The sequence below is a fragment of the Arachis hypogaea genome, chromosome 13 (assembly GCF_003086295.3).
Source record: "Arachis hypogaea cultivar Tifrunner chromosome 13, arahy.Tifrunner.gnm2.J5K5, whole genome shotgun sequence".
NCBI classification, from domain to species: Eukaryota; Viridiplantae; Streptophyta; class Magnoliopsida; order Fabales; family Fabaceae; genus Arachis; species Arachis hypogaea.
Window position 1 is genome coordinate 96,651,766 of NC_092048.1, and position 17,827 is coordinate 96,669,592.

The 17,827-nt window shown below is 34.5% G+C and overlaps 4 protein-coding genes across 4 annotated transcripts; all 4 read left to right on the top strand.

Moving 5' to 3' along the window:
- Positions 1–342: 342 nt before the first annotated feature.
- On the top strand, positions 343–2,715 carry LOC112732406 (bidirectional sugar transporter SWEET4). Its single transcript, XM_025781119.3, has 5 exons — positions 343–789; positions 878–914; positions 1,643–2,021; positions 2,101–2,220; positions 2,306–2,715. Exons 1-5 carry the CDS (start codon positions 738–740, stop codon positions 2,477–2,479), a joined length of 762 nt encoding a protein of 253 aa, XP_025636904.1. The 5' UTR covers positions 343–737; the 3' UTR covers positions 2,480–2,715.
- Positions 2,716–2,909: 194 nt separating this feature from the next.
- Positions 2,910–7,060, top strand: LOC112732405 (uncharacterized). Its single transcript, XM_072212153.1, has 13 exons — positions 2,910–3,417; positions 3,495–3,783; positions 4,023–4,097; positions 4,223–4,320; positions 4,446–4,692; positions 4,951–5,048; positions 5,207–5,447; positions 5,842–5,958; positions 6,077–6,133; positions 6,209–6,302; positions 6,399–6,420; positions 6,577–6,660; positions 6,771–7,060. The coding sequence occupies exons 1-12, from the start codon at positions 3,313–3,315 to the stop codon at positions 6,655–6,657; spliced, it is 1,524 nt and encodes a 507-aa protein (XP_072068254.1). The 5' UTR covers positions 2,910–3,312; the 3' UTR covers positions 6,658–6,660; positions 6,771–7,060.
- A 272-nt stretch (positions 7,061–7,332) lies between these two features.
- Positions 7,333–8,398, top strand: LOC112732407 (small ribosomal subunit protein bS6c). The gene is made up of 2 exons (XM_025781120.2): positions 7,333–7,826; positions 7,964–8,398. Exons 1-2 carry the CDS (start codon positions 7,485–7,487, stop codon positions 8,201–8,203), a joined length of 582 nt encoding a protein of 193 aa, XP_025636905.1. The 5' UTR covers positions 7,333–7,484; the 3' UTR covers positions 8,204–8,398.
- A 2,807-nt stretch (positions 8,399–11,205) lies between these two features.
- On the top strand, positions 11,206–13,548 carry LOC112732408 (probable E3 ubiquitin-protein ligase RHA4A). The gene is made up of 3 exons (XM_025781121.3): positions 11,206–11,910; positions 12,175–12,260; positions 13,056–13,548. Exons 1-3 carry the CDS (start codon positions 11,671–11,673, stop codon positions 13,342–13,344), a joined length of 615 nt encoding a protein of 204 aa, XP_025636906.1. The 5' UTR covers positions 11,206–11,670; the 3' UTR covers positions 13,345–13,548.
- The last annotated feature ends 4,279 nt before the right edge of the window (positions 13,549–17,827 follow it).

Genomic DNA, 17,827 nt, shown 5'->3' on the forward strand with positions numbered 1-17,827 from the left:
AAATATTAAATAAGACAAGTTTACGCTATTTTTTATAGCCTCCCAAATATTATTGAATTGCCTATTATAATTAAAAAATGCTAAAAAATCAATAATTTTTTTAATGTTAATCAATAATATTTAAAAATATAAGTTAAAAATATATTATTAAATTATTAAATTAAAAAAACTTAAATTAATAGTTAAAAATAATAAATTATACTTTCTGTTAAACTTTTCTCATTATAATATTAGTTTTGTGGTCTTGCTCATTATTCAAGACTCGAGAGTTTCCTAAGTTGTTTTTGTTTACATGCGTTGGTTAAGTAATAGGAGTCCATCACTAATTTGGGATGTGATATCTTCGATATTGTTTATAGGAAGGAATGGGACACGTAACGGGGGGAAATGAATACTGTACTGTTGTGTGTATAATTATAGTATCATTGTAAATAGAGCCACTGAGAGTGTCTCGGAAATTTAATCGACCGCTTTTTGTATCTGAATATACATTGTATGTGTATATATAGCTGGTGAATGAGTAAGGTTTTGGGCACTATAAGTTAGGAGAGAGCAAACACTCACTTAGGCTTATAAATCATGCAGATGACATGACCCAACCAGATTAATTTGGATAACACCAAACTCAACTCGATTTAACTTTTTATTGTAGTTTCATCCTCTTCTTCAAGGTACCACCCTCTGCTGAATTGCTGATCGCTTCGATCTCCGTTCTCATTATTTAGCTACCACCAGCCATGACTGCAGCAGCTTCAGCAGAAATCGCTCGAACTGTTGTCGGCATTTTAGGTCTCTCTCGCACTCTAATTAATTAGTTACTTCATCTCTATCTACTATATCATCATTGATCTTAATTACTTTCTTTTGTCTTCCTCAGGAAACATAATTTCTGCCTTCCTGTTCTTGTCCCCAGTGTAAGTTTGATATATTTGGCCTTCATTCTTAACTATCCCTTTTTATGAGGCCAATTTTTTGTTAATTTTTATCTGCATCTGATCTTCCTAGAGTAAAAAGGAAACAAGTGTCTTAATGCAAAACACTTAATTAATTAGTATTGCTTGTGCTGTTTTATTATTGGGTTTTAAGGTTTAACGTTTTTATTGATATTTAATTTGATTATATGGTAATTAGCCAATTTTAAGTACTTAATTACTTTGGTTGGATAAAGATAACTCTTTATTTACTTCACTTGAACAATAGTCTTTCTTAGATACGGTTGGTACTTCACTTGAACAATAATAATTTATTGTTAAATATATTAAATTATTTAAGATTAATTATTAATTTTTTGTCTAAAGACAAAAATGTTCATTTTTTTTATAGGTATTGGGAGTTGTGAGAGGGGTGGGGAGATCAGTTGAGTTGATTTAAATTTTTTTTTGTGTGGTGGCCTGGTGGGGGAGGGGGAGAGTTGATGGGTATTTTTGCTGAAAAATGATACGATCTTCTACTTTCAAGTTACCGTACCTTACCGTCTGTATGTTAAATGTCAAAAAGCATGCACGAATTAAATTGAAATTTGGGGCTAAGCAAATTAAAGCATTACGCAAAGATTGTTAGCATTTGCGTTGTCCTTGTATGCACCATGCATGTGTTGTTGGGCCATTTTGAATGAAAAAGCATTGCATATGTAATGTAACAGGCCAACTTTTGTCGCTATATGGAAGAGAGGTTCAGTGGAGCAGTATTCTCCCGCGCCATACCTAGCGACGTTAGCGAACTGCATGGTTTGGACCCTCTACGGGCTACCTATGGTGCACCCACACAGCCTGCTGGTCGTGACCATCAACGGCTCAGGTTGCGTGATCGAGATCATCTACGTCACCCTTTTCTTGATGTACTGCGAGCGCAGCAAGAGGCTCAAGGTTTTCATGTGGCTCATGGTGGAACTCATTTTCATTACGGTTCTCTCCCTCATCACGTTAACCCTGCTTCACAACCTCAACAGACGCTCTCAGCTTGTCGGATCCACATGCATTGTCTTCAACATTTTGATGTATGCTTCCCCCTTGGCCGTTATGGTAAGTACTAACTATACACCTCACCATCCAAAACAACCACTCTACGCTATACTCATGCTATTCCATTATTCCATTCCAGAAACTGGTGGTCAAGACCAAAAGCGTTGAATACATGCCCCTTTCCATCTCACTGGCGTCCTTTGGGAACGGTGTGGCTTGGACCACTTATGCTCTCATTCGTTTCGATCCATTCATGACTGTAAATACAACTACATACAAGCCCCTCTTTTCTTTGTTTCATTTCTATGCCACCAGTTAATGAACTGAATCAATCTTATTGACAGGTACCAAATGGACTTGGCACATTGCTATCGGCGGCGCAGCTTATTCTCTATGCCACGTATTATAAGTCAACCAAGCAGCAATTAGCAGCAAGGAAAGCCAACGGGGAGGTGAACCTTTCACAGGTGGAGGTTCGTGATGGCGGCCAAGAATCCAAGCCTAATTATTCATCGTGATCAATTATAAATCATGCTTATGCTGATTATTATCGTTATGTCATTATTCCACTTTTTATTTTATTTTTTCTCTTTTTGCTGATGTATGCCCTCTATCTTTTGGGCGAAAATTAATATGTAACCAGTGTGTACTCTAGCTTCCAAGGGAGTCGTCACACACATGCATGCAAGTACCAAGAAATTAAGTGTATGCTTATGGAAGTTAACGACGAAAGTCTGAAAATACCCCTGCTCAATGCCTCTTTGCACAAGTATAACCTAATAGGTAATTAAAAAAGATAAAAAAAAATATCCTTCAAATTTTGCAATGAAGAGCCTTTTTCAGAAGAATAGAATTGAGACGCCCACTGTAATACAACCCAATAATAATAGTAATCAACTGATTAGAGCAGGGGAAAGTTTAAAAGGCAAGTGAAAGCCACCAAGGGTAGAGGCTAAATTAAAGATAAAAAGCAAAACAGAGAATTGCTTCTCAACAGTGCATTCAAGTAAGTAATGATACCCATTGTGTCTAGGTAAGGTAAAAATAACTAATCGATTAGCGCTAACAGATTAGCATCCTATCTGAGTGGTTTGAGGGAGCCAGGGAGGTTCCTTAAACTGCGAAGAACAGAACTTCCACTCCATTACTGTACGGAAACAAGCAAGCTACGCCGTCTCGGTTTGGGCCGGACCTCTCCGTACAGTACATCAACCCTTTTATTGGGCTTCCCACTAAAAACTCAACCATTTGTCGGGCTTGAGTCGTAGTCACAGTTCCCGCGCTCTTTACATTTGGAATTTCCTAACTCATTCTATTCTGCGCTTTTGGTTTGAGGGGAGAATAGAGTAGAATGGAAGAGTCGAAACGATGGTCGGTGACTTACACAAAGCACATCAAACAGAAACGCAAGCTCTACCTCGATGGATTCCTTCACCTCCAAATCTCCACCAACAAGGTCTCCATCCCACCTCTTTTTCTCTTATCTACCCTTCAATTTCAAATCCAATCAGGCGCAATTAATTCGCTGTGCAGGTGGCGCTTTACGATGAGTTCGAGAAACTCTTGGTGTGCAGGATCTTGAAGACAGAGGAAACCGTTGCCTCTGGTGAGACTTTGGAGTTCAATGGCTACCTTGTCGACATTGGCGATCCTGAGGGCCGGCCACACAACAAGCCCCATTCTGACCCCAAGCTTCCTACAAAACACAGGACTGCTTCAAGAATATTCAGGACTCCTACCGTTACGAACACCAAAATCAATGCGAATGGGAACACTGCACAAACACGGAAGCCTCTCAGTCCATCTCAACGACTTATCAAAGGTTCATAATGCCAAGCTTATTTATTTAATCTTTTATTGCATATATGTTAGTTCGGTAGATTGACTTTTTGGTTCATTTCATTTTAAGTAATTGAAGATGTTAAAATTTGGAAGTGGTTGGTTTATATTTTAAGTTATGCTGCGATGGGCCTCTTAACCACGTCAGTTGGTTAGCAATAGTTTCTTGTTTGAGCTGCATTGTAGATTTGTAGTTATAAAATGGTGTATTAAACATTGCAGAATTTAAGAAGAGAGAGCTGTTGAAGTATGGGTCACCAGAGATCAGTCCGGAAACAACAAAACCTAGCTCAACAGGTTAGTCTGTCATCAAATACTTTTCAGTTTACATACTTCGTAGTTCTGTCTTGCGTATGTGCAAGTAATTTTCCATTTTTTTTTTTTTAATATCCAAACAATCCAAAATTTCTGTTTCCAATTAGAGTGGCAGGTGCTATACACTACACATCTAACTCAGAAAGAAAAGAAGTACCATGATGGATTTTTACGGCTAGTTATCCATGGGTCTCGTGGAGGACAGGTTGACTTTTAAACCCATATTTCTTGTATACATAAAAAAAAAATCATTTAGTAAATACATAATTAACCCTTTTTCTTTAATGAATGCTTATTCCTGCAATCCTGCTGTCTGTGTCTCTATTTTAGGTTATGCTGTTTGATGAAAGCAGGAAACTCCTAGACAGCAGGTTCTTAAGGAAAGATGATGTGATTAGACCTGGTGAATCAGTTTCATTTGATGCATATTTGATCGACATTGGTGAGTGTCAAGGAAATAAGAAACCGGATTGTAGTGCTAAAGGAGAGAATTTAACTAATGTTGATAGCACAGAGAAGGTGGACAGGCGGCATATTTCTCTTGATAACGAAACCAATTTAGCTGTTGGAAAAAGGGGTTAGTTAACAATTTTTGTGATTTGACAAAGTTTTATATTTTCTCAGCTCTTTTTTAAGATGCTGACTACCTTTTCTCCCATTGTTCTTACTCCTTGCAGCTCTAATCTGCAGTATGCCATTTGCATATATTTACCGTGAAATTGTTTCTACTTTCTTACTGTACTTATCTAATTTTTGCCATCTAGTCCCCTATGCATTTGTTTTATTTGTTCCTGTGTGGTTTCATTATTCAGCTTTATCTTTCTTTTCACTTTAGAATGGCAGGTCCTATATACAGCACAGTTAACAAAAAAGGCCAAGAAGTATCATGATGGTTTTTTGGAACTTGAATTTTGTGGATCTCGTGGGAGGCAGGTTAATTTTTGCACTTGCTGTGGATTACTTATTATCTCCAGAAGACCATAAGTGTCTTTTATCTGTCATCGATTTGTCTGTTATCATCCTGAAAAAACTTTAGTTGATGTCTTATGTTCTGTTTTTAAGCTTGGCATAGTTTCAATTATTTTTTTCAGGTTGTTTTATATGATTTAAGCAAAAGACCTTTAGAACGAAGGTTCCTAAAGAAAGATGAAGTTGTAAGATCCGGTGAATCATTAAAGTTTGATGGACATTTAGTTGAAGTTGGAGAACCTGAAGGAAGCCATCAATCTCTGATGAATGAGCAAGAGACTGATAGTAATACTGTTGTTCAGAGAAGAATACTAAGACATGGACAAAATGGCCTTGTCAAGGTCAATCTACCTGTTTCTAAAGGTTAGTTCTTGAATAATTAGAGGTTTGAAGTTTATAGTTATGATACCATTTAGAAGTTTCATTTGAACGTTTTAGAATTTACTATATATTCCCCCCCCCCCCCCCCTTCTTTTTTTCCTTCTCATTTTACACCCTCGGTCACATTATGTTAGGTTTTCGTGTCCATTGCCTACAGTTTCTGCTCATTAAGATCAAATTTCTTTTTTCTAATCTTTAGTTTGTTTTTCCTGAAAGAACTATAGATTGACAAGTGTCTGTCTCAGAAGTGGATTGCAAATACTAACATAGCCTCCTTCTATATACTTTCAGGAAAGATAGTTAACACTTAATAAGGATTATATGTTCCCGGCTATTCAATGCTATATTGACCTTGTCCTTGTGTATAACATTGCAGGACTACCTCCAAGTAAGCCTTGTATTGAGCAAGATGCAAGCATGAACTGTCTCTTTCCAGGGAAAGAAGATATGAAGTCAGAGAGGACAGTCTTACCAGTTAAGGCTTTACGTGATGGTTCGTACTTAATGGTTGCCTTTGGCGTGACTCTTATCTGCAAGGAGGATGCATTTTAGAGGGTTTTTCTTTATCAACTTAAGGACCTGAATGTGACTGATTTCTGGTATATGTGCAGCCAATCAAATATTGTCCATTTTACAATACCCTACGCCTCAGGAGAGCTCCGTCATAGGTTAGATAGAAAACATAACTAGATGCTAACATGCTTCTCAGGGCCTGTTCATGTGATTATATTGGATTTCTATAGGTGGCCAATCACGCCATGGGTCATTCCTCCATACTGTGGACTGCGGATCAACTGGGACTGTGAAATCCCTCGATTCTTCGTTTTCTAAAGGCAAGTCAAGTGGAGCTTGCAAATTTTGACTAAATTCTCAGTAGCTATGCGTTATAATAACATCTTAAGTAACTCTTAGTTGACTCTGCTTAACAGGGAGTGCCAAAATAATGCCCCAACAGGTCTGTTTTCTTTGACTGCTTTGCATTTTTTTTTCATGTGCCATTATTTCCGATAGCAATGCCTCGCCTTGCCTGGTCATATATTCAGCTGTCTCAATTTTAAAATATTGCTTTGAGTTATATTTGTTGCCCGCTGATGTTGGCTTATTCATATAGACTTCGAGTGATCACGTCATCATCAATGAAAGTGAAAGTCCTGAGGATGAAACGTTCCCAAGCTTTGACCTTGGATTTTAACAGGTAATGCTTCTTGCAGCATGGGTCTAGTCTTATTATTATCTTTTTCTTTTATAGGAAATCGCTATACTATACACATTTTGTGTTTTACCATGTCCTTTACATGCATGCAGGTGTGCAAGGTAGGCATTGGTTTTTCAGCTAATTGGTGGAACGGTGGGGTAGATAAGGAAGGCAGGACTAAACCGACTCTTGGATCGCTTATATCGTTATAACATAATTGAAAATAGCTTGAATTGATGTCTACCTTTTATTCGATAGTCAGTAAAATCAGTTGAACTAGTTCAAACATGGTCTGGTAATTTCCATGCACTATCTGTCTTACCGACTATAATATAAAGTCAAGGGACAAAATTTCACTTAATTCCCCCAAAATCCATGCTTGATATTAATATTTGGGGTTTTATCATTATTTATAAAGTTAGATTATATACTTAGATACTCATGAATATTAGAAAATAATATGAAAAAAAATTAAACATGAATTGATAAGTTCAGCAAAATGGATTAGATTATATAATAACATTCCTCAGATTCTGATCTTTTATTTGATCAAGACAAAAAAAAAAAAAAAAAAAACAGGTTTTAGAATGTGTTTAAATTAGTTTTTGAAATAAAAATCGTTATTGTAGTAATTAATACTTTTTATACAGGGAAACATCAAAATAAGACTTTGATGTTTGGGCCAACCCGTTAACCGGGCCCTAGGCGTTGGCAGAATTCGGATTTGCCTTATCTGTGGGTAAAGTATAATCTCATTCCCACCACACCACATCATTTCAGTTCAGCACTCTGTCTCTGCAGAGAGTGCAAGCAGCCAAGCAACAATGGCGTCCTCTATTTCTCTGTCCATTCCACTCTGCCCACCCTCCAACTCTCTCTCCACTTCCCTGTCTCCTTCACACAAGCCTCCCTTTCTCCAAAAGAGAACCCAATTATCCGGGTTCCCTCTCAGAGCCCAAACCCTCGACTTCTCTGGCTCGTTCTTCGAAGGCGCTGGATTCGGGTCCGAGGACGACCCCATCACTCCCGGGCCTGGCTTTACAGCTACCGAACCTAAGGAGGAACCCCAGTGCCCACCCGGACTCAGGCAATACGAAACTATGGCGGTTTTGAGGCCTGACATGTCCGAGGATGAGAGACTTTCACTCACCCAGAAGTACGAGGAGGTATTTATTTCATAACCCTTGTGTGCTACATGCTTGTGTTTTAGCTGAATGTTCTTTTATCATTCACATTTGAATTTAGAAATAGTAAGGATTAAGATAAGATGGGAGTTGACTGAAATTGATGGGTGTGTTTGCAGCTGCTTGTTGCTGGGGGTGCCATGTATGTGGAGGTATTTAACAGAGGAGTAATTCCACTTGCGTATAGCATAAGGAAGAAAAACAGAGCTGGAGAGTCCAACACTTACTTGGATGGTATCTATCTTCTCTTCACCTACTTCACCAAGCCTGAATCCATTACCATTCTTGAGGACACACTCCTCGCTGATGACAATGTCATCCGTTCATCCACTTTCAAAATTAGGAAAAGGAAATATTAGTTACTCACCATAAAATGTGACTCTTTATCTTTTTTTTTTATTTTCATTTGGATTCTTGTATTTTTTTAATATGGTCGAATTCACTTACAACATATGTAGAGTTATAAAACTATTTCGGATTTTATATTCAAACTCATAAATTTCATGTCATTTACGGGAATGAAAAAGGTCTGTCTGTGACTCCTTTTCTCTTTATTCCTTAATCTGCAAAACCCTTTTCTTTATCTTGACAGAAGGCACAAAAGTGCAATATCTTATGGCTTTTTCTTGTAGCCCCTTTCTTGTTACGTATGTGTATTTGCTCCTCAGTTTTTTTCTTTTATCTGCTTCAATTCACTGCATAACTAGCAATATCAGTGTTCAATGCTGGACAGGACCGAGTTGATGTTTGTACATTTCAATCATTTGTACATCTGCTGGCTTAATTGTATTCAAATCATGCAGGTTTTTAGTATGTATGATGAAAAAAGTACTGTGATTTTGCACTGATCAGTAGATAAATTTAATTCAATAATAAAAAAGACATGAGAGTATTCTGTTTTCTAAAATAGGTATTTGGACACTGGTATGCTGTTATTATCAGATAGAAACATCATTCAATTGGGAAAGTTGTTGAACATAAGTTGGAATGATGATTATGGTATAGTTAAGGTTCAAGAAGCCATCAAGTTTTATGCCTATCAGTATCACGCTCATGTTGTTGGAAGTCCAGAGTTGCATCATTATAGTATAATATATTTAGTACTACTTGATAGCCCTCCTAGTCATTGGTGGACAACCCTGTTAACGTGCACTATGACCCTAAATCTCTTTTTCTTCCAACGCCCCTTCGATGTCTCGTTGTTTGCTTTACAAGTAAGTTACTTTTACATTTTAACTTTTCCATTGTATAAGAGGAAGATCTCTTGATAGCAACTTTCTTTCTTTTTTGAGATGAAATACTATTTTCAATCGTAATATTTAAATTCAACATCACTGATTTGAGTGCTACCTTAAGGATTTACTAGCATAGTATATCCAATCAGCTAGGTCTAGGTAATAGGTCACGATGAGCAAGTTGAAGCACTTTGCTTATATATGTATATATAAAATATAATTGAAGAAAAGGTGCAAAACGATAAACTTCTTTATTCGTACCCACTGGGACAGAGAATCTGATGTAATGGAGCTGTTTGAGATTTGATCCCAAACCCACTTTGAGCGAAAGAGCTTAGTTGCTTCATATTCCACCAACAATAGTGATCATGATCAGAGTATATATATATACATCTACTTAGCTCCACGTCTCTTCCTTAGTTTCAAAATGCATGTGTTCTTTTACAATATTAGAGAGAAGTAAAAGTTACACCAAGCTAGGTAGGTAGGTAGGCATGTAGGAACGGTGGCAAATGCAACCTTGAAATAGCATTGAGATTGAAAAGAAATTAAGAGTTTCTCCCGATCTTTCATGGTCCAAGATATTTCTTCTCATAGCTATTTCCTTAATATAGAACACATGTTGATTTATATAATTTGAGTTAAATCTTTGTCTAATTTGTTTGCTAAGTTTGGTTTTAATTTTTAGAGTAAAGTATCGTTTTTATCCCAACGTTTGGGGTAAGTCCCAAAGTTGTTCCTAACGTTTCAATCGTCCTATTTAAGTCCCTAACGTTTTAAAACTGACTCAATGTTGTCCTGGTGTTAGGGATCCGTTAACAGAATTGACGCTGGAATAAAATTGAGACGATTTTAAAACATTAGGGACTTAAATAGGACGAAAACGTTGGGGACAAAAATGATACATAGAAATAAATTTTAATTTTATCCTTCAATAATATCAATTTTTTACTATACATAGTATTTAATTATTTTTTAATCACATCTAAGTAAATTACACTTAATCATATTACTTTCATTTTAAATAAATTAATTTTTTTATAATTTTACTCTTAAATATTTTTAGTTATCATGAAATATTTGTAGAATGACTAGTATATAAATTTGTAGAAAAGAAAAAAAAAAATATATATATATATATATATATATAATAAAATATAAATTATAACTTTTGTCTCTAATGTATCAAAATTTTTTAAAATTATAAAAAAATAAATTTATTTAAAATGAAAATAATGTGATTAAGTGTAATTTATTTAGATGTAATTAAGAAATAATTGAATACTATGTACAGTAAAAAATTAATATTATTGAAAGATAAAATTAAATTAAAATTTATTTTTGTGTATCGTTTTTGTTCCTAACGTTTTCGTTCTATTTAAGTTCTTAACGTTTCAAAATCGTCTCAATTTTGTCCCGCCGTCAATTCTGTTAACGGATCCCTAACGACAGGACAACATTGAATCAATTTTGAAACGTTAGGACTTAAATAGGACGATTGAAACGTTAGGACTTAAATAGGATGATTGAAACGTTATGGATAATTTTGGGACTTACCCCAAACTTAGGGACAAAAACGATACTTTATTCTAATTTTTATTATCACTAAAAGAGATAATTCGAGACACTGGCATAGTAAATAACTGTATAATTCACTGAAATAATGGATATTTGTTTTTTTTTTTTCTTTTTTGGTCTGAGTTATTTGTAAATTTTAAATGTCCAGGTCTATAAAGTATAAACCACGGAACAAACATGCACGAAAACTTTTTCACAGGTAACTAACAAAAGAGGAGAAGGGTACACCCTGTCCTTTTCCTCGTGGAATCTCTTTCAATGCGAAAAAACTGTTGTTGGACTTTGGTTGGGGCATATATTTAGCCCACTAATTAGTACAATGAGCCGAAGAAAAATCGAAAATATATATGAGAAAAAAGAAAGAAGGGAAAAAGAAAGGAAGAATTTGTCCTCCCATCATATTTGTGTTGACAAAAGGAAATGAAGTGGCAAATGTGTCATTTTCGTCACCCTGATTGAAGAAGAATAAAATCTAAAAAGGTTACCATTATCGTTTCAATGATCACTGAATAAATCATCACTTACGAAAGGCATGAGAAATAATACTATACTACTTTATATTAATTAGTAGCGTCAAATCAAAATTTGCCTATCAATTAACTAGTATTAAAACAGAAGGTTCAGAGTTCAGATCCACAATAAGTTCAGTTCTCAGTTCTCAGTCACTCGCCCAGGTGGTTCAAAGTAGTGTGCAGTGGATAATGACAAAGAAAGAAAGAGAATGATCAGAGAGCAAGAGATGTGAATATATTTATGTTAGTGGAGGGTTCATCATACCCTGCCCTTGTTCCCATCATTTCAAAAAATAAAAAAATAAAAAAATGGAATATGTAGCGTGCTATTAACCTCATCATCATATACACATACACCTCTCCTATACTCGTCAAGAAACAGTTTTTAGCATCTATATATCTGTCGTCCTTTTTGTGGTCAAATGCATTCTAACTGAAACACAAGTAACATTAACAATAACATACATACTGTTATATGTATATGTATTATTGTTGGTGGCGATGGGTGTTTCACAAACAGAAATTCCAACGGCGTCTCCACATATGTATCCTCAGGAGCTTCAGTTAAAGCTGTACCAGGCCTTCATTTTCTCGATTCCAATACTGTTCTCCATAATTCTGGTTCTCCTATTCTACTTGTTCTACCTCAAGAGAAGGGCTTCCTCTCTCTCTTCTCCTCCCCTTCACTTACTTCCTACAATTCCCCATCCTCAAACTGCTCCCTACCCTTATCCTTCTTCGGTAAGTAACATTCTTTCTTCCCTTTTTCAACACGCATGCATTCTTCGTCTTCATACATATTATTTTACTGTTAGGGTTTTTAATAGTTTAACATGAATATACTAAATAAACACTAATCCATTGTTTATTATTATATACGTTTTTCACTACTAAATATCATAATTTTAAAAGACAAATTTAGCCTTTTGTAGTTTTGTTGTTAATTACATAAACTAGATAGTATTAACGTCTTCCTTTTTAACTTAATTTGTTGTTGTTCCACAGCCATACCGTTTAGATCTGACGCTGCAATTTCTGGACAAACTTCCAAGAATTTTATTTGATGAGGAACTGAGATCGAGGGACTCCGTGTAAGTCTTTTCTCTTTAATTTTCTCTCACGCACACTTTGTTTTTTGTTTAATTGTATCTTATTCTTACCCTTGGAAGAAAGAGAATTTTAGCTGTAGCTCTTGCTAGCTAGTGGTTTCTATTCTATCTCTATCCTATTGGAGTTTGGACTCAGATTCATGTACATCTGATGTGTTTTCACATTTAACTGTTCCGAATTCCTACATTCCACGCATATTGTTGTTGTTATTGATGTATAGTTTCATTTAACTAATCTGCACCACGTCTTTGTGTTCGTAAAATGCTATTCTGAAACGAATGATATTCTTCTAAAGTTGAAATGTGTTATTAGCGGCAGAATCTTTGAAAGCTTTAAGAATCGTTTATGACATCCATTATTTTCGCAAAAAGCGTTCCAGGAAGAAAAAAGGAGGTGGTAAAAAGATTAACGAATATATCAAGAAGGACTTTCTTGTGCAAAGTTCTATAAAGAATGCCAATTTGGAAAATGACTCAGCAGGATTGAATTAATAAAATAAATAATTAACAAATCCGCCACGTGTCAACGCTTATTGCATAGTAAGAGCCCAAAATTTCAAGGATAGATGCTGTCTGAATTCGCGTAGTGGCGAAAATGCTGGACTGCACTTTACGAGTTTTTTGATATTTCTTTTTCATGATGGTCCCTCTTGTATTCACTTTTCCTTACTCAGTGTGTTTTAATTTGGTCCCCTATTGATTTAATTTAAGTAAAAAGAATGATAACTTGATGGATGCATTATCAATTTATGTTAATTTGTGTTGTGAATTGAACAGATGCTGTGTATGTCTGGGAGAATTTGAGGTAAAAGAGGAGGTTCTACAGATTCCATATTGCAAGCATGTGTTTCACATAGAATGCATACACAACTGGCTTCGATCAAACTCCACATGCCCACTATGTAGATGCTCCATCATCCCCACCACCACCAAGTTCATTCTCAACAATCCTCCAGTCCTACCACCGCAGCACCAAGGTGGCTCGCCATCACACGTCATCGTATCTTTGCCTCCTCCTCAACCAGAACATGAACCCGCTGCTGCTTCCTCAATAAACACAACTTAATAAGGGAATCCGATGATACACTTACCCCGGCCTTTTCAATTGATGAAGGGAACAAAAATGTCTACTCATAATCAAAACCAATAAGCATCAATCAAGTAATTGTATATTTGGCCCTTCATGAAACTAATTTGATGTGCCAATAATTTACTGCCATGACGATGATGGATACCATCATAAATAGAAACGTTTCACCTTTCACTTAAATGGTATGTATGTGCACTATACTAATTCCTGTTGGGTGTATATTGGTGCCAGCTTCTGGGACGGACCTCAAGTTCATTGGTGAGGCCGTGAGGGGGTATTTGTCCCACTGAATTTTGGGAAAAAAAAAAATATATATATATATATATATATATATATATATATATATAATTTTTTATGTTAAATTAATTTAATAAAAATTAATAAATTTATCCTTGTATATATAAAGAGAATTAAGATAATTTGGTTTGAATTTTGGAAAGAAAAAGTCTAGGGCAGCAACTTTTGTATTTTCTGGCCAGCATTTAACCATCAAAACAAAAGTGAGTGATATCTCATTATTATATGTAATCTCACACCATTAAAAACACTATTGATGGCCAATTGATGGTTACAAAACACTAAAATTGCTAGTCCCTATCATTCTTCTATTAAAAATTTTAGCATTTTTTTTAGGTGGATACTATCATAAAAATTTTATAATTGTCTTTATCTAAAGATGTATATTTTTTATCATTAGATAATAAATTGAAAGATTTGATTTGATATATTATAAAAATATTATTCTTTTTAAAATGTGACTTAACAAACAAAACACATTTTTAATACAACACTCTTCATAAAAAGATGTCTTTAATATTTTTATTTGAGTAGGTGTTTTTTTTTTAATCTCCATATCTATCTTTCACATAACTAGGGTTCTACCGTGCTAGCGCAGACTGTCATAAAGATTCAGATACATGTATGCCTTATAGTATATTCACATGTCATTTTCATATTTTACATACATTCATACTATATAAATACTATATATATTATTAATATTGATTTTATACCACTAATATTACAAGGCATCGTACGCTGACTGTTGCTTCAGCGTTTTAAACATCTTTGATAACAAAAAAATATTAATAAAAAATAATTAAAAAAAATTCATAAATATTAAACAAAATAATTTTTTTATTTTTTTAACATTATCATTTAAATATTATCTATGTAAATATCATTATGTTTTATTTTATTTATAATTGTATGTTACTTTATGTTTCATTCTTTTACAATATTATGTATTTATAGATATATGGTATTTATTGTAACTAAAGCTAAAATTATTTTAAATAATCAATTCACACCTTTAAAACGTCTCATGTGTGGGGATGTGCTCTATATATACAAACCATATTTTCTAATTTAACGAAATTCTTATTTAAATATTTTTTTGTGTGTTTATAATTTAATTTTAATTTGTTAACAGTTGGATAATCTTGATAAGAAAACTAACATATTACTCCGATAATTTTTAATTATAGTTGATTTATTTCTAAGAAAACTCATCGAGTCAGTGTTAAATATCTATATAAATAATGCTTCTTATAACTGAAAATAAATTATATATATATATATATATATATATTTATGGCCACTGTTTTTTTTGTCACGGTAAAAAACCGTGATCATAAAGGATTTATGATCACGATTTTTTACCGTGACACGAAAAAAATAAAATAGCTATGCTCACGGTTTTTTTAAAAAAGGGTGACCGTAGAGAAGTACATCTTTGATAGAAAGACCTTAATATGAGACAGCGGCGATGGATGGAATTCTTGAAAGATTATGACTTTAAGTTAAGTTATCATCCTGAAAAGGCAAATGTACTCGCAGATACTTTAAGTCTGAAGAATCTAGGTATATTGTGGATGATGATCAAGGAAAAAAATGATCTCGGCCTTTAAGACAGCCATTCAACAAGCTCAGACTCAGGATTCGGGAATGTTGGCATTGTTAACATGGATAAAAGCGGATCAACCAGAGGAAGTACGTCAAGATAAAGAAGGAATATGGAGATATAAGGGTAGAATTTGTGTACCTGCTCAAGAGGACTTGCGAAAGGATATTCTGACGGAAGCTCATGAAAGTCAATTTTTTATGCATCCTGGAAAGACTAAAATGTACCAAGATTTGAAAAGGATGTAGCTACATATGTTTCGAAATGTCTCACTTGCTAGAAGATTAAGGTAGAACACCAGAAACCACCAGGAACCTTACAACCGCTGGAGATACCACAATGGAAGTCAGAAGACATCACGATGAATTTTGTCATTGGGTTACCAAGGACTTCTGCTGGACATGACGCGATCTGGGTAATTGTGAATCGACTGACAAAATCAACGCATTTTCTACCAATTCAAATTAGTTATAACTTGGAGAAACTCGCCCGATTGTACATTCAGAAGATAATACAATTGCATGGGATACTTCATCAATTGTATCAGACAGGGATCTAAGGTTTACTTCTAGATTTTGGGGAGCACTACAGAAAGCTTTTGGAACAAAGTTGTATTTGAGTACAACATATCACCCACAGACTGATCGGCAGACAGAACGAACGATTCGCACCTTAGAAGATATGTTGAGATCTTGTGTGATGAATTAGTAGGGTAATTGGGACAAGCATTTGCCATTGATTGAGTTTGCTTACAACAGTTATCAACAAAGTATAGGGATGGCACCGTATGAAACCCTCTATGAAAAAAATGTCAGTCACTATTATGCTGGTATGACAAGGAGGAAGGTGGGATTTTAGGGCTAGAATTAGTACAAGAGACTACTGAACAGGTTAAGCACATTCGAGAAAAGATTCAAACTACTCAAAGTCGACAGAAGAAATATGCAGATATTAGGCGTAGGCCCTTAGAGTTTAGCGAGGGTGACCATATTTTCTTAAGAGTGACTTCTACAACTGGAATAGATAGAACCCTTAAAACTAAGAAATTGAGTCCACGATACTTAGGACCTTTTCAAATTCTTAAAAGACTCAGTCCAGTAGCATACCAAATAGCACTCCTTCCTTACCTATCAAACCTTCACGATGTTTTTCATGTTTTACAACTCGAGAAATATAATCCCGACGAAGGTCATATTTTACAACCAGAGACAATATAGCTACGAGACGACTTGATATATCAAGCTTTACCAGCCAGGATCGTGGAACGAAGTGATAAACAGCTAAGAGGCAAGACGGTACTATTAGTTAAGGTAGCATGGGGACAAACTGGAACTGAAGAGTACACATGGGAACTGGAAGACAAGATGAGGACAGACAATTCGTTTCTCTTTTCAGGTAATTGAAATTTTGAGGACAAAATTTTCTTTTTGGAGGGTAGAATATAATGGCCTAGCCCCGAAGAAATGACGTTTTTTTGGGATCAAACGAAATTTTTATGAAATTTTTAAGAATTATATTGCATATAAGCACTTCTGCTGCACAGGTGCTGTGTCATCAAGCTACTGAGTCAGCAGCTTGACTGCACCAAACACCTTTCCTGATCTAAGCAGGCACGTCGCAAAAAGTTATGTTTTTGAGCCACTTCGGGTCCGAATTTCAAAATTCTAACTTTCGTGGTTAGTCTCATTTTGATGAGGTGGTTCCAAATTTCAAGATAAAAATTATATTAATATAATATTTATATATTATTATTTTATTCGAAATATTCTATTATTATCTCCTCTGTAGTGATTAATGTTGATCTATGTTTAGTAATATAATAACTGAGCTAGAAATGTACCGGTAAAGGATAATACCGGTATTCGTAGATGAACTTAGCGATGCTAATGCTTCATGATATATCTTTTATTTTCATGATTATCATGTTACTAGTATCATTTATACTAGTAATGCTCATGCTTATCCTTTAGTAGCGTAATCTAATGTATCTAATTTTAGTAATTATCTTTCGAATGATATTTTATTATTAAACTAGTGTATGTTTCCGTACCCTGTACGGGGTAATACACAAAATTATATAAAATTTTTTATTAAAATTTAAATAAAAAATATATATAATAATTATTATTATAAATATTTTATAACTTAAAAATAATTAATATTTGTTTTAATAAATTTGGATTGGTTGAATGATCATCTTATTTGTCCGGTTAAGCAAATATTTGGAGTTCGAATCTCGTCTTGTGTGTATAAATAATCCATTAGTTAGCGACAGACTCTTAATAAATATAGCATCAATATGTGGTGGATTAGTCGTCCTCGACTTGCTGAGTTAGGAATCTGTAGAAAAAAAATTGTATTTGTCTTTAAAATAGATTAATTTTTCATTAATAGCAATATTTATGAACTTTTGTTTTTGTTGAAATTTACTTGGGACAATTTTATTCGTTGGTATCATATTTATTTTTAAAGTCAAAACAATATAATCAATATTGTTACTCATTAAAACTTCACATTTTATGAAATGATTTTTAAATTTTCAAATTCATAAACTTA

What these genes read in the sequence shown, in the direction of transcription:
- LOC112732406 (XM_025781119.3), top strand. Translation starts at nt 738, where the DNA reads ATGACTGCAGCAGCTTCAGCAGAAATCGCTCGAACTGTTGTCGGCATT. An exon ending in CTTCCCCCTTGGCCGTTATG is followed by an intron (nt 2,022 to 2,100) that starts GTAAGTACTAAC and finishes ATTCCATTCCAG; the next exon opens with AAACTGGTGGTCAAGACCAA. An exon ending in GTTTCGATCCATTCATGACT is followed by an intron (nt 2,221 to 2,305) that starts GTAAATACAACT and finishes TCTTATTGACAG; the next exon opens with GTACCAAATGGACTTGGCAC.
- LOC112732405 (XM_072212153.1), top strand. Translation starts at nt 3,313, where the DNA reads ATGGAAGAGTCGAAACGATGGTCGGTGACTTACACAAAGCACATCAAA. An exon ending in ATCTCAACGACTTATCAAAG is followed by an intron (nt 3,784 to 4,022) that starts GTTCATAATGCC and finishes TAAACATTGCAG; the next exon opens with AATTTAAGAAGAGAGAGCTG. An exon ending in TTTAGCTGTTGGAAAAAGGG is followed by an intron (nt 4,693 to 4,950) that starts GTTAGTTAACAA and finishes TTTTCACTTTAG; the next exon opens with AATGGCAGGTCCTATATACA.
- LOC112732407 (XM_025781120.2), top strand. Translation starts at nt 7,485, where the DNA reads ATGGCGTCCTCTATTTCTCTGTCCATTCCACTCTGCCCACCCTCCAAC. An exon ending in TCACCCAGAAGTACGAGGAG is followed by an intron (nt 7,827 to 7,963) that starts GTATTTATTTCA and finishes GTGTGTTTGCAG; the next exon opens with CTGCTTGTTGCTGGGGGTGC.
- LOC112732408 (XM_025781121.3), top strand. Translation starts at nt 11,671, where the DNA reads ATGGGTGTTTCACAAACAGAAATTCCAACGGCGTCTCCACATATGTAT. An exon ending in CCTACCCTTATCCTTCTTCG is followed by an intron (nt 11,911 to 12,174) that starts GTAAGTAACATT and finishes GTTGTTCCACAG; the next exon opens with CCATACCGTTTAGATCTGAC. An exon ending in CTGAGATCGAGGGACTCCGT is followed by an intron (nt 12,261 to 13,055) that starts GTAAGTCTTTTC and finishes TGAATTGAACAG; the next exon opens with ATGCTGTGTATGTCTGGGAG.